Source organism: Lichenostomus cassidix, chromosome 3 (assembly GCF_008360975.1).
Source record: "Lichenostomus cassidix isolate B80296 chromosome 3, HeHo_3.0, whole genome shotgun sequence".
Lineage (NCBI taxonomy): Eukaryota > Metazoa > Chordata > Aves > Passeriformes > Meliphagidae > Lichenostomus > Lichenostomus cassidix.
This window is the reverse complement of record NC_139483.1, coordinates 25,809,762-25,824,489: the sequence shown is the minus strand read 5'-3', so window position 1 is coordinate 25,824,489 and position 14,728 is coordinate 25,809,762. Positions and strand designations below refer to the sequence as shown.

Below are 14,728 nucleotides of genomic sequence, written 5' to 3'. Positions count from 1 at the left end.
GAAGAGTTCTAAATACATAAGAAATTGTGGTCCCCCATAAGAGGCTTGTAAATTACTTATACTCTCAAGCACTGAAAGATCCTAAGCTGGAAATGGTAAGTATTAGGTTACCCTACTCTTCATTCAAGATACAGAGATAAAAAGGGGGCTTGCAGTTCAAACAATGCAGACATGAAATTTATTTGGTAACATCTAGCCATTATTCATGCTTTTTTTGTTCCTGCCTGTGATGAAATTGCCCAGCAGGACACCAGAAACAAGCAAAATGATTCTATTGTCTGTAACAATCAAATCAGCTCAAGTTAGCTGATATAAGGCAGAAATGGCTGCCTGCAAGCGTCCCATGGAATCAAACTATGCTTTTTTTAATTTTAAAAGCTATGGTCTGACTTTACTTCTGTTCCTCAACAATTCAAGCCCTACAGAGTTCAGTGAGGAAAAACTCTTAGAACTGTGTAGCATTTCTCTAACACTGCTTCCAATAAAATAAACATTAAAACTGCTGTTATATTTAATGGGAACGTGCCAATATCTCTAGGTTTTTTAGCTGTGCTATTCAGAAATATGTGAAATCTTGGCTTCTGTAACTTCTGTTAAATCACAGCAATGATAATTTAAGATTTTTTTAACTCTTGGAGGAATGCAAGTGAGAGGACACTCAGAAATCAACTTTACTAGCAATTCACGCTACTGACTGTGAATAATGATGAGAGTAGATAAGAATTCTGCAGATGTTCTTACATCATACTCATTTGCATTTTCTTTACTAAAATGTAGTGCAAAATGCATAACTGCTGTGAAAGTTACCCATTCTCTAGAATGGCTTGTTAGCTTTACAGTTGCAGTTTCATATTAATATTACTGAATGTACTTTTAAAATTCTCTAGTGACTCCCTGCCAAACAGGAAAGTACTCACAAGCACAAGGTTAAAATTTTTGCTGGCCTTCTGTAGTGAGCACTTTCCCCCCAGATGGTTGAAACCCCTATAACTTCTACAATTTGCATGACTCAGAAGGGCACACAAAATATCCCCATCCTTCAGGCCTTGCTCTGGCCAGCTCAGCAAAAAGGCTTGTTTGATCTCCTGCATCCCGAACTGGCAGTTTTCCAAGCTGTATTTGGACCTCTGATCTTTTTCCGTACCCCAATAGTTCCAGCCCTACCTTTCCATGTGGATGGAGGGAAAGTCTCTTCTCAGTCCTCTCTGACCACAAATATCCCATTATTTGCATAGTCTGTTGTTTCCAAACCCTCTCTTACCATGAACTGTAGATGCCTTTCTCTTACAGTCTAATAGTTGGGGTGGGGGAAAGGAGATTAAGATAGCATTGGGTAAAGCAGAACTAAATTCAACCAGCCAATTCCAAGCCAAAAAGTTCCTGCTTCTAATGGTTTACAAATTGTATTCACAGTCTCCCTTCAAAACCTGAAAAACCCCAAAAAGTTCATTTAAATAAAAGTCATTTAGGGAGTGGAAACAAATCACATTTAGTTGCCAAGTTCTACAATTCCAACTTAAATCAAATCCCCATTTTGGCAATATTTAAAGAATTCTGGACATGGAGGACAGAAGTTTTAGTTTGATGCTAGAAAGCAGAAACCACACTTACATATGCAAGATTTGCAGAAGAATAGCAAGTCAGTAAGAGAGAAATACATGTAAAGGATGTCTTTAAATGTTATTGATTCTTAGTTTTTCTTTGGAGCACAGGCCCCTATTGAGGAAAGAATTTAAACTGGCCTGTATGAAATCCAGTGAACCTAGTGAGATCAGTGGTTTACTCAGGACCATGAAGCTCTGCATAGTGTCTGTGGAACCACCTGACCTGGAATAATGACATGCATGGTCTTAAAACTGATACAAGAAGGACATGCAGGAATTGCTTTCACTCCACTTGGACATTTCTTAAAAGTCTAGATTTGAATTAATACCTAGGAACTGGATTCTGTTACTGGCAACTTTTTTCTAATACTTTCTACAGAGTTCAGTAGAATTATTTTCACTATGTGGAACTTCATGTCAGTATTTGGTATTAGCAACAATAGGATGAGATTCTGATCAGTGGTGGGATCACCTCCTGACCTACAGCTATGATAATTCCATGTTAAGTAAAATGCATGCTCCACTACACACTTTTCATGCTCTGAGCAATTTTTTTCACATCTGAAGTGAGACTCCAAAAGCTATACACTCAGCAAAGCAGACAAAAAAAAGAATCCAAAAGCGGGTCAGTGATCACCATACGGCCTTCAACGAGTCAATTTGCCTATGCCAGCTCATCCCTGTCTCCTACACGTGTAGCTTTCTGCTGTTGCCAAAAGGGCAGCTGGAGTACGCCGTGCAGCAGCAACTATTCATTACCCTCCTCCAGGTTTCTCCCCATGCCTCATCTCCTCCTTTCCCCACTCTGCCCTTGCTCTCTCCCTGCAGTAGCAACCGCAGAGGCAGCATTTTCCCCCTCTATTGCTTCTCAGCAGGCTGGGAAGCACTGCAGGTAAGCAGGAGCTGTTGGGAGAGAACATTTCTAGCAGGGAGTAGGAGTAGATTTATGCAGCTGTAGAAAGGGATTGATACAAGACAGTGGGTGAGCCATGTGTGACTGTACCACATCCCCAGCAGAGAGGGAAAAGAGAAGGAACAGGAGTGAGACAGACTGTGGGAGAAGGTAAGGAAGACCCCTATCCCTACAAAGTTCTCTCCAAAATCTCCCAGCTCCTCTTGACATTCACTCACCTTCAGAATGAGAGTCCCTGTGAAACCCTTCTGAGCCCATGTAGCTCTCTCAGCCTTGCCCCACAAACCTGGCAGACCTTGCTTCATGACCAACTTGTCATGCAGAAACCTCTCAAACAGGACCCCAGTAATTTCCTTCATTTCAACCAATACGCTTCTGATAACACAGCTTTTCAGCAGCCTGTGAACCACAGTTTAGATGAGATGTAAAGTTTTTGCGAGCAAAATCCTAGGCCTTTCAACACCACCAGTACAGATAAATTGAGTCAGTAGATGAAAATAAAAATGAAAATATGCTACAGTCACTTTCTGCCAGCCCAATGCCAGCCCTCAGCAGTGCGCGGCACAAGCAGAGGTTAACACACAGGGCGACCTGCACTACAATGATGACATTTCCATTCTCTGTCTGCCAGCTACAACAGATCACCTGCTGACTGAAAGGAGTTCCCATTCCAACAACAGAAATGGCATTAAAAGAAGGAAAAAAAACCCACCAAAGCAGTCTTTCCATTTCATTCAGCTTAGAGGCACTGGAAGGAGACAGTTCTACTCCTCACATCCATGGACAGCTCACAGGACCAAGGACTCTAAAGAGCTTTAATTCCTCCCCTGCTACTGCCTTTTCAGTGACATTCAGAGCTCAGATAACCTAGGTTTTTAACTACACAGACTGCAACTTAAGGACCTAGCCTTTCCAATATGAAAATTAATTCAACAGTATGTTATAAACATGACATTAAAACACCTAATTGAACAGCTCAACAAGTATATAAAAGAGTGTACTTCTTCCCCATGCCATTTCCCCTAACTCATCACCAACCTTCTACTGAGATATTATATGAATTCATAATAAACCTGCAATGGTGGCATAGTTGCACAATTTACTTCACATTGGCAAAATGGAAATAGGAAAGGATGCTTTCAAAAAAGTATAATGTTTTAAATTTAGATCTGAAGAAGCAGTACTGAAAGAAGAAAAGCAGTATGGAGGATATTTTAGCAAAGAAAAGCTCCCTGAAATCTATGTTTTATTTTTTGCCAGACAGCATTACGGATTTTTTAAGACAGCAGAAAATTAAATTTGTTTCATTAACCTAAATATAGCTGCACAATATTTTCAGTAGAAATAGAGGCTTTTCTTGTTAAATGTTGTGATGTCCTCACTGATTTAGTGAGTTCTGCTACTCAGCCAGCAAAAGGATTTCTTAGGACGACTCCATAGGTTTTCTCACGTACAGCCAGGCTAATGGCTCAGACCCTTAGATGGAGTCTTTGGCTTAGGTCCAATCATGCTGATTTCATCTGTCATCAACTCTGGAAAGTGGACTTGAACTCAGAACCCATACTACCAATCATCCACACACATAAACATTGATCATGATAATTCGCAGGAGTGGAACCACACGGCTAAATATCAATGGAATTTTCCTTCCTGATCTCAATTCCACTGATTAAATGTAGCTGCATTGCCAACTGAAGTGAATCATTTACATATGCCACAAGTAAGAAAGCTAGATAAAGACATACTTTATGATTACCTGAATTACCCAACTCAAAAAAATATAGCCAGAGCTGTCAAGTTGTTAGTTTGTTTTTCCATCAGAACTTGCAAGTTGTTTATTGTTCTGTATTTTCTGTTTTTGAAAGCATTAGTTCACCAGAATCCTCTTGAATACTCTTGAATACAAAATTCTGTATGACATTTTCTGCGCTTACAGAAAAGCCTGTCATGTCATAAATCCAAAGCTCTCTTTAAAACTGCAGTGTAGCCATGACTAAAAAAATCTGCACAAGTGACACTTTTACTGTGCTGTCTGTATTGATGCACCACTGGAAAAGCAGCCATCTTTTTAATTGTCACTAGACCTGTTTCAGAAATCCAAACAGGTATTTTCCATTGATTTTACCAAAACCCCAAAAGCTTTTATTTTGTTTAAAAGCTTCCATCCAGTAAACTCTGAATCACTGGTTCACACCACAACTTTGAAGTATTTTTTAAAAATATATATACATTTAGAGTGTATACGTATCAGAAGGAGAAATGCAACTGTTGAACACTCCTTAGATAAAAGGAACCAGGATTTTGCATATCTATGTGACTTGAGTTAATACAATAGACGTTATCATGATTTCAAGCTTTGTACTTGTTTATCATTAGTGTTTCCACTGTAACCATGGCATCAGTGTATAGCACAGGCCTAAGAGTAGGAAAAATATCCAGTATTTTCCTAAAAAATTCATCTGAGAAAAAAATATAGGCATTTGCACAATGGCAAAAGTCAATCAAATTAGGTGAGCTGTCTGAAGAGAGAAACAGTTTCTTTCTAGGGAAAAAAAACCCCAAACATCCTTTTTTTGTGAACCTTTTTTGCATTCTGGACTTCTGACAAGAATCTAGAAACCTAGAAACATAACCTTGACCCTAGCAGAGATATTACAGAAATTCTAGAATTTCCTTAAAAAAATACATGCAGTATTACATGAGATCAAAAGCATTAAAGCTATTAATACGTTGATAAGACCTGTTCTCAGCACATGAGCTTTTTCTCAATCCTGTTTTAATCATGACAGTCCAGTCCTGCAATAACTGTTGCATCATTCTGAAGGTAAGGAGGGGCAGCAGAGCAATTACAACAAACACACTCAGCAAGTATGTGCTACCCAGTTCCAACTTTCAGGACTGCTTAAAGGGAAATCCTCAGAATGGCATAAAAAGACCTGATGGTTTTCAAGTGTGTTTCAAGTATGTAGGTTGCTTTTATTTGATATTTCAGGCAGTAAGGAAGAATGGGTTACTGTGATTGCTGCTTTTAATTTGCTTGTTACAGAGTTCAGAAAGAGTACTACAAAAATATCTACCTTAAATGCCAAGAGTGAAATGAAAGAAATAGTCCTCTTATTAAACAGAAAAAACTGACTGTATCATACCAGCAGATCTTAGTCTAATGTTGGTTTAGGCCATGTGCATTTTCCTTGTACTGTGAAACCCATTCACTTTGCAGACGATTCCTTTTTCAGGTTTTAAGATGACTCCAGACACTGATGACAATCCCAATAAATCTGTTTACTTCAGTATGGACTGTGTAGAGATGTCATGGCCACAGGTCTTCGTTTAACTCAATGAAAGAAGACCAAAAACCAGTGTGATTTTGTAAGAGTCAGTTCTCTGAAGGTCCCTATCTATTAATCCAAAAAACACACTCGGTATTACAATTGCAGTTACACATTCAGTAAATAGGAAGATTTTGGAAAGGATAAAGCACAATCCTATAAATACTTTCCACCCCCCTATTGTAACTGGGATCCAGGGAGGGAGGTGTATGCTGTTTGTTAGATGCACCACATGAGCACAATCCTAACGATGAGGATTTACAGTGCAAAACAAAGTAAGTGATGCTTCAGAAGCTGCATTACACTGAGCTGACCACTTATGATCCACTGCCATGTCCTCGGTTCTGTCACATCAACACACAACAAGAGTAGTCACTCCCTCGTCTCCTCCCACCCAGTGAATGCTGGACAGCAATGAATCCTGATGCAATAAAAGACAGCATTTATCTGATTCAGCTATCAGTTCCTCACAGATCCTGTTTACAATGGGCCTCAACCTGTTAAATCCCACTATTTATCATGGGAACGTGTTCAGACATTCGAGTTCACCGCAAATATCAGAGCCAGGATGCACCCCAGTCCCACCAAAATTCAAACTTGGCATCTGGAATTTGCAAGGTCCTTCCAGATTTGGCGACAAACTCATAACATGTACCGTGCACAAAAAGAACACACAAAATTATTACTCTTTCCTGAAAAATCTGTGCAGATTTCCTCATCCCACTGATCTCAAAGACGAAACTTCACTTGATTTCAGGAGAGTCCCAACTTGATTGTCATTCAATCCAGGTAAAAGACATCTGCAATACTGCTGCATATGTCTTTTCCTGATATGGCTATTTTTCCTCCGTCTATCACTGACTTTTACCATTTGAGCTTACTAATGTGTAGCTTTTATAGAGCATCAGAATAATCTAGACCCTAACAATCACAGTGCAACACTTAGAAAGCAAAATCGAAAAATATTTTGAAGTGGTAAACATAAAAGTTTTAACAGCAAAGTTGACCAGCTCCTAATAAGCATAAATAGAGTCTAATTCTTTCATGCCCTTTCATCATTCTGCCATCTCTTTACATCACTGCATTAAGTAACAAAGCCCCAAAGAATACATAAAACTCAGACCTATTAACCCTAGCTATTTTTTCTTTGGTCTTGGGTTCTTTGTGTGTTTGCCAAAAAAATACTGGCTAGTATCCTTGACCATGGAAAATAAACACATAAAAAGATGAGCATATATATTTTCAGATGGCTGGTTGAGCACAGCACACTGAAAATGAGATGATGACTACTATTCTTTTATTATACATCTCATTTAAAGGATATCCACTATTTAACTGTTTAACTGCAGAAATGTGAAATGTGCATATTCACGTTTCCTGTTTCTTCATTGTTTGATTGGTTTCTCCCTGTTAAATCCCACTACCTGAGGATGTCAGAGCAAGGATTTTCCAGCTTTTTTGTACTCCCACTGAGGCACATTAGCCTCTGGGTCTTAAAGATGCTGTAAAAGCTGTTAAGACACATTGTGTATACAGAAAACAGAATTTCTCTAGCTGGGCCCAAATTCCACTAGGACCCTTTCATCAGTCTTGAGCATTTGAAGAAGCATTGCGTTAGAACTACGCATAGAGGTGTCGATCATCTGGAGGAAGGAAGGAGGAGCATCAGTGCTGATGCAGTGAGCTCTCAAGTGACACGAAGACCCTGAAGTGTCTCGTATCAGAGGTCAGGTCTGGATTTTTAAGGCTCATCATTGACAGGCTAACCAAGAGCATTCACCCCAAAATGATGAAACTCATCCAAGCACTGGATCTGGGTTTTGCAGTAATGTTCTGTATGGATGCATTTGGTTCGTGTTTTTCGGACTCAGTAAGACAACTACATTTGTATTTATGCCACATAATTTCAGAAACCTAAGTGGTAACTACACACCTCTTTCTTAGATTCAGCATATTTTTCTTTCCTGCCTCGCCTGTAGACCACATGCATTAGTTATATAGTAACCATGACTATCTCAGTGTAACAAAGTGTGGAAATAATGAAAAGCCTTCAGAGGCATTACATGCCCTTGGCAACCCAGCTCTGCAAGACAGATGTTGCATCCAGAGCCATGCCACTGAAAATCACATGTACACGTATGTATCCAAAGCGTGCACACTTACCCAGTCCTCGAAGTGACGGCTCCCGTTCTGCAGCAAGTCCTCAAACTGTATAGTGCAGTTAGCTACAAAATCGTCGTACCCGATGGGGGCATCGTGGAAAACAGCCATCTCTATCTTCCTGCCATTACAAACGTCAGTGACAAATTCATCGTTCCAAGCAGGACTGTTGGTCTTTTGCTTCGTCGAGGTCTGCCCGATCCTGGAGTCGTCCACATTGAGGGCGATGTAAGGGTCCAGCAAAAAGGTCTGTGGCCTGGGACCCACCGCATGCCTCAGAGACCACGCCGTGGGTTTCAGATTCACCGCCTCGCAGATCTTGATTTTCAGCAAGCCATTGAAAACCACCATGGCTGGACAGCTGCACTTTTCCTGGGATCAAACACTCGCTCAACGCACTCGCACCAAGAGGGAGGGAGGGAGGTCTCGCCAATAAATAGGAGGGCAGGTCTGGGAGTGGGGGAGCAGGGTACGGTGCGGGTCTCTTCGCCCGGCTGCTGCTGTTACCTTTGATTATTTAGCCTTTGCTCTTGCGACACCCAGTGAATACATTTATTTTCTTGCCCGTGTTTCTAACGGAAAACAAGGGAGGGGGGCCGCCGGCGAGGGGGAGGCGGCCGCGGCTGCGGGAACCCCCGAATGCGATCAAAACCCGAGCATAATCAACCCGGGGGGTAAGCAAGAGCCTTCTCCCTTCACCCTGACCATAATCCTGGATCAGTCCTCGCAGAGGAAGCAGAGCCGCGATCCCCGGCTCCCGCACACGCCAGTCCTGCCCGTGCGCCGCACAACAATACACACTCACGCATACACACACACGCACACGCACACACACGGATCAGAAACGCCGGCGGACCCACCAGCCCTGCCTACTGCACAGCCTCGGCTCAGCAAACATCCACCCGGGGACCTTCCATCCGCGCCGCCGCCCGCAGCCGCCCGTCCTGCGCCGCCGCCTCCTGCTCCGCCGCCGCCAAGGCCGAGCACCCAGCGGAGCGACCCCCGCGCATGGGGGGCGCCTGCAGCGCAGCGGCCCGCGCGGCTCTCGGCGGGCTCCGGCTGGGCGGCCGCCGCCCTGGCGATGGGCAGAGCCGCCGCCGCCGCCTCCCTCCCGCCTCCCGCCTCCCGCCCGCCGCCTCCCCTCGGCCGCCGCCGGCCGCCTCCCTCCGCGCAGCCCCCGCCCGCTGCCGGTGCCGCTCCGCCGCTCGCTCCAGCGCAGGAAATGCGCAAAAGACGTCAGTGTGTGTGTGTGGGGCGAGTGTGCGGCGGCGGCGGCGGCAGCCCCGGCCGTGCGTGTGTGTTTCTGTGTGTTTCTGTGTGTGTGTGTTTGAGTGTAGAAAGTTTTGCCTGTTGGGGGAGCAGCGCGGCCGTCACCAGCCGGGAACTGCGGCGGGGGTCGTGCTCCCCGGGCTGGGCTTGCCGCTCCTCCACACCCGCCGGGCGGCTTTCCGCCGGGAACTCTGCCCGCCCCGGCCCCACTCCTCCTCCTTCTCCTCCTCCTCCGCCTCCTCCTCACAGGATAAAGTGGTGAATCAAGGGTGGAGGAAGCACCCCCGGATGCCTTCCTCCCCGACCACCTTTATTGAAGTGCTTGGCCACCGAGGTCCTGCCCGGACCGGCACCGCCACTCACACCGCGCCCGGCGCTTCTGGCGCCGCGGTGCCGGCGGACGCCCCTTCCCGCAGGGCTTCCCGCCTCTCGCCCTTCTCTCCGCGATCCCCGGGACGCCTCTGCCCGCGCCTGACGGGCAGCGAACTCCGCCGCCCCCGCCCTGCCCCGCCGCCTGACAGCGCCGAGCCCCGGCCCGCGTCCCCGCCACCCCCGCCCGCCGCGGCAGCGGCACAGACAGCGCTACGTCAGCGGGGGCCGGGCCGGGCCGGAGGAAGAGTTTCCCCGCGGTGTGCGAGCGCCGGGAAGTGCCGAGCGCCGCCAGGGGAAGCGGCCTCCCGGGGCCCGCCCCGCCCGGCCCGCGGCCGCCCTTCCCCGGCCGAGAGGCGCTGCCCGGCTCGGGACAGAAGCCGCCTGTTGGCAGCCCGACGCCCCGCGGCCGTGGGGCACTGCCAGCCCCTTTGTCTGCCGCGATCACCTGGCCCGTGCCTGCCCCACCTCAACCCGCGGCGCCTCCCGCTGCTGCGAGCTGGCCCTCAGCGGGACACCGCAGGCAGGCGGTCGCCAGTGCCCTGCAAGCGTATTGGAAAAAACCCTTCTGAAAGGGTAAAAGGGTGTGCGTACTGTGTTCTTGGACGCTGTCTACACGTCATGAAAGACTTCAGTAATTTTTCATCACTGTGGTACCAAATACCCTATGAAATAACCGCGAAGCTGCACGTCAGCCTGCCTTTCTCCTCCTCAGAACAAACGTACTGAGGATCTAGATGGATTTTCACCATGGATTCCCATAGTGAAAATTACTACTGCCTTAATCATTTTTAGCTACTGCTTTTGCCCTCTGTGTGTGTGTAAGTCACCTGGAAATTGATGGACTTTGCCCTTTGATGGGATTTGAGATCTCTGTAATATCACAAGAGAAAAAGCATCAGTCCTGGCACCCAGGAGGGTGGCTGGGGCGCTGCGAAGAATCAGCCAAAGTAGAAAAAAGCTCGATTGCCTGGATCCAGTTGAATAGGGGCATAAAAGATGAGTACCCAGTCCTTGAGCTAGACCTAATATTCCTGACTGGAGAGGAAAGAACAGATAATTATGGATTTTTGCAGATAATGGCTCAGGAGGCAGGTGTTATATTTGGAGCTAATGAAACAGCTCCAGTATCTGTGCTTCCAGAGCAGTTTCCAGATAGGAGATACAGTACTAATGAAGCCTAAGGTCACGAGAGCATTCGCGCTAATGGAAGACAGACTTTGTGGTGCCTGTTGCCACTTAGTCTACTAGTCAAAATAGAAGTACAGTAAAATCTCCATGTTCATTATCATCTTGACAATCTCCAAGCAGAATCGTTTGATACAAAGCTGTGGTATGGAGCCAATTATGGGAAATGTCTTCCTTCTCAATTCAGCCTTTCCTGGGCTCACAGCAGCCTTGATACATCTGTCATGTTACTTCTGAAAAGGACCATGCTCGCAGGCCCCACCAGAAATACAAGAAGAACCTGCTCTTTCCTCCCACCCCTATTCACAACCTACTGCATATAGTACTATATACTAAGCTACATGGTCTTACATTTAGTGTGTCAGAAAGAACACGATAATTAAGTATTTCGTCTGGATGTCTTTGTATTCTTTCTCAATAACGACAGTGTAAACAGTATGCTCCATTTCCTTAGATACTTATTGGAAAACATGAAAGCCAAGCTGATACACTATTTAACTTTTTTCTGTTTATTTTTAGAGAACTGCAACTGTATGTATTCTGTATGCCCAAGGTAAGTAAACAGAGTCTCCATGGTGAGTTTAATGACCTAGCATCTCTCTGAGATTACACATGCATATTATGGAAGTATGAATAAATACAGACAATATTAACACAGCATACAACATAATATAAATAGACCTTATATTTGGCTAATTACATATACAATCTACCACATACCTAGCTTGACCCTCATCCCTAATTCGAGCCATCTGCACTTTTCCATGCACTGAAGCAAGCTGAGGTTTGGTTTCACAAATCATTTCTTCAAAGAATAAATGTCTGCCTGCATGAATAAGGATTTACAAGCTCCCTTAGGATCCCTTAGGATCAGACAGCTCTAGCCTTATGATGCTTAGAAAAATACAAATATCTTGCACTGTTTTAATTTATTTTTAGATATTTTTTTAAAATTATATTTCAGGAAAGCGTGTCTATGTCAAGACTGAGCTTTTATCACTAAGCAGTTCTTAACTTAACCAAAGTACCTTGGAACAGTATTCTTAATATCCAGTAACTCAGTTGCATGGAGCAACATTACAATGCTTCTCACAAAGTTCGTCTAAAAACTTGTCTCAGTAGTCTCAAAAACTCTAAGTAATAGACAGAACATTCCAACTGTGTGTCCCACTTGAAAAGTTTTTTAATAGTTTGCTTGAATTTTTTTCTGTACTCTTGCTGTGTACATGGAAGGATTTGGTTCTTTAACAGCTGAACTGCAAAAGCTATTCTATTTTGCGCAGGGAGGTCTGGAGAGGAAAATGCAGCACTTGCAGTATTTCTCCTGCAGAAGGGCAGTAAGAGGCATTCCAGATGCATTTCTGTACTCTGTTACAAAGGCTACAGCAGCACAATAAACCACGGCCTGTAGTTTAATTCCATTTTTAGCTATTTTTCCCAACTATGTTTTTCTAAAAAAGACACGGAGGGTCTGCAGGTTAGACTAGTTAAGGAGATCTCTCTAGTCTCCAGAAGTAACTTTTGCTGGTAGAAGCTCCTCTGCTCAGCACCCTGAGAGCAAGCAGCCTGTGTGACAGGACTGCTCCGGGTGTGTGCTGCTCAACTGCAGGAGCATCTGCGTGTTGGCATTTGATTTTCATTAATGTTGCATCACTTACTTGACAGACAACTGCACTGCCAGACTCTCCTGTAAAGTTGGAAGGAAAAGACCCCCGAGAGATCATAAAAACACAGGCTGATTGCATCAGCTTCTATTTTCATCCTTACTTTAGGAAAGAGACTACATCAGACTGATAGGGGATAGAAGCAATGGCAATGCCAGCACGCAGTCCCCTGCAGGCAGTGGCCTCCCAAGGCACGGTTTGACTCCCGCAAATCCCTTTTAGGCTGCGCCTGCCCTGTTTCAGGTAGTGGCAGTGGCAGTGGCAAGGAGGGACGAGCGAGCCGCAGGTTGTAGCTCTGTTATCTCAGGCAGCCCCTGACCTTCCCCTGGCCTGTGCATCCTCAATAACTCTGTGGAGAAACAGCACTATCTGGTGGAGAGAGGAGGGAAAGGCCTGCCAGGCGTTGCGATAGGCTTTATTCTATTATTGCAGCCAAAATCACAGCTGGGTTTGAGGTGCTCTTGCTCAAGGTTGAGAGATCGTTTGACTGTATTTTCAAGATGATTTGATTTTTTTTATAGTCCCAGGAGTCTTGAAAAACTGCTCAAACATTGGAGAATTGTCAGCAAATTATCAGGTTTTTCCAAGTTCAGCAATAGGAAAGAAGGAGAGGGGATTTAACATTGTTTTATTTTTAAAAGGAGCATCATTTCTTAGAGTTATACTAAACAGATAGACGTGGAACAAAATCAGGCTTGAATGCATTAGAGATTTTCAAAATCACCTTTTTGTAAAAAAAATAAATAAAAGCCACACCCCACATAATAAATGCTGTGAAAATTGAGTCACTTTGAATCCACTCTGGACAAGAATATATTCCAAACAGCATATATGTGAAGATTCTGCTAGTATGAGTATATCCACTGAATTCCTTTGAACTTAATGGATATGCTTATGCAAGTGCAATAGTTGAATGTTAGTGGAATCAGTCCTTCCTTGGCAAGAAATCAAAGATTTCTGTCAAATGCTGACTATCTTTGAAAGTCAAACTATTGTTTAGATATCTAATTTTGGAGGCACGGTTATGAAAAAAGCATCCTCAAGAGCATTTTCACTCCTGTCATTCTGCAAATGATCTTTAAGGTATACCAATAGCTAATTCATCTTTTCTAAAGATGGAGAAAAAGAGCAGTCTCAGTGAGCTTGGTCCAACCTCCAACTCCATTCCAAGGCTTCCTTTGTGTCCAGCCAATTTCCTACTAATTTATTCTTCATTCTCAAAGTATGTACCTGAGGAAGTTACTTAAGGCACTCCCAATGTTCCCTGTGAAATGTCTCAGCGTAAGGGATCTTGTCAATGTGTGATTAATTAGGTCTTCAACTCTCTAGTGTAATTATACTTTTGGTAGTCTTCCCAGCGTCTTTTGAAAAAACATACTAAACACTAGCTCAGTGTGTTAGCTTTCATTGGGAATAAATCTCTCCGAGTACATCTGCATGGATTTGCAGCTCTAAGGTACGTGGTTCTGGCGGATGCAGTGACATGGTGACTTCAGTGCAGTGTCTACACGCCAGCCTGTTTTCAGGTATGCACCTGGTTTGCTAGCCAAGACTGAAACCCATGATATCATTCCCAGCAGTTCTTATCTGAGCTAGATAGATCACAGCCAGTTTAAGCATATCTGCACGTGCTACAAAAACATACCTCCAGTTGCAGAACATATGCTTAGGTCACTTCTAGGCTAGAGATTTCTGGCTCAGGCAGTGCTGTAGAGCAGTATGATCTCAGATAAACACAGCTGTGCCAGGGACTCTCACCATTGTGGGAAGGGGTGTTATTATTTTATTGCTTGTGGATGGTGATTTTTTTTAATTGATATAAAAAGTTTTAGCACTGTACATATTTCTGGTAAAATATAGTGGAACTTCCATACTGGATATAAAAATAGGCTTCCATTTCATCTCCTACATGTCTCCTCTCAACCTTCACATAAGGTGCTGACAGCATTTACTGTGGGTTTGCCATTTGCAGGATTGTTACTATTCTATACAAGGAATTGCTGGAAATACTTCTGAGGGGTAAAACCCTGCTCTGATCTGTTCCTGGTTTATCAGCCCTCATCTTGAGAATTTACAACAGGTTTCTGGGGCAGGGAAACTTGGAGTTACCTGGCATTGCTCAGGACTATAATAGGAGTCTGTTGATATTCAGCATCAGTGATTAGATTGTCATTGCTGGAAGTAATTTTGGTACAGTGACAAGGAAAGAATTCTGGAATGGATCAGAATTCA

At 44.1% G+C, this 14,728-nt stretch overlaps 1 protein-coding gene across 2 annotated transcripts in view; it reads right to left on the bottom strand.

The window, feature by feature from the left end:
• Positions 1 to 9,103, bottom strand: part of PRKCE (protein kinase C epsilon) — a 285,443-nt gene extending 276,340 nt beyond the window's left edge. The window contains exon 1 of one of the 2 annotated variants that reach the window (XM_085055006.1): positions 8,010 to 9,103. In XM_085055006.1, coding sequence (XP_084911132.1) covers positions 8,010 to 8,357 — 348 coding nt within the window. In that variant the 5' untranslated portion in view covers positions 8,358 to 9,103. The remainder of the gene's footprint in view (positions 1 to 8,009) is intronic. The other variant, XM_085055005.1, reaches the window with a different exon arrangement.
• Positions 9,104 to 14,728: the final 5,625 nt, after the last annotated feature.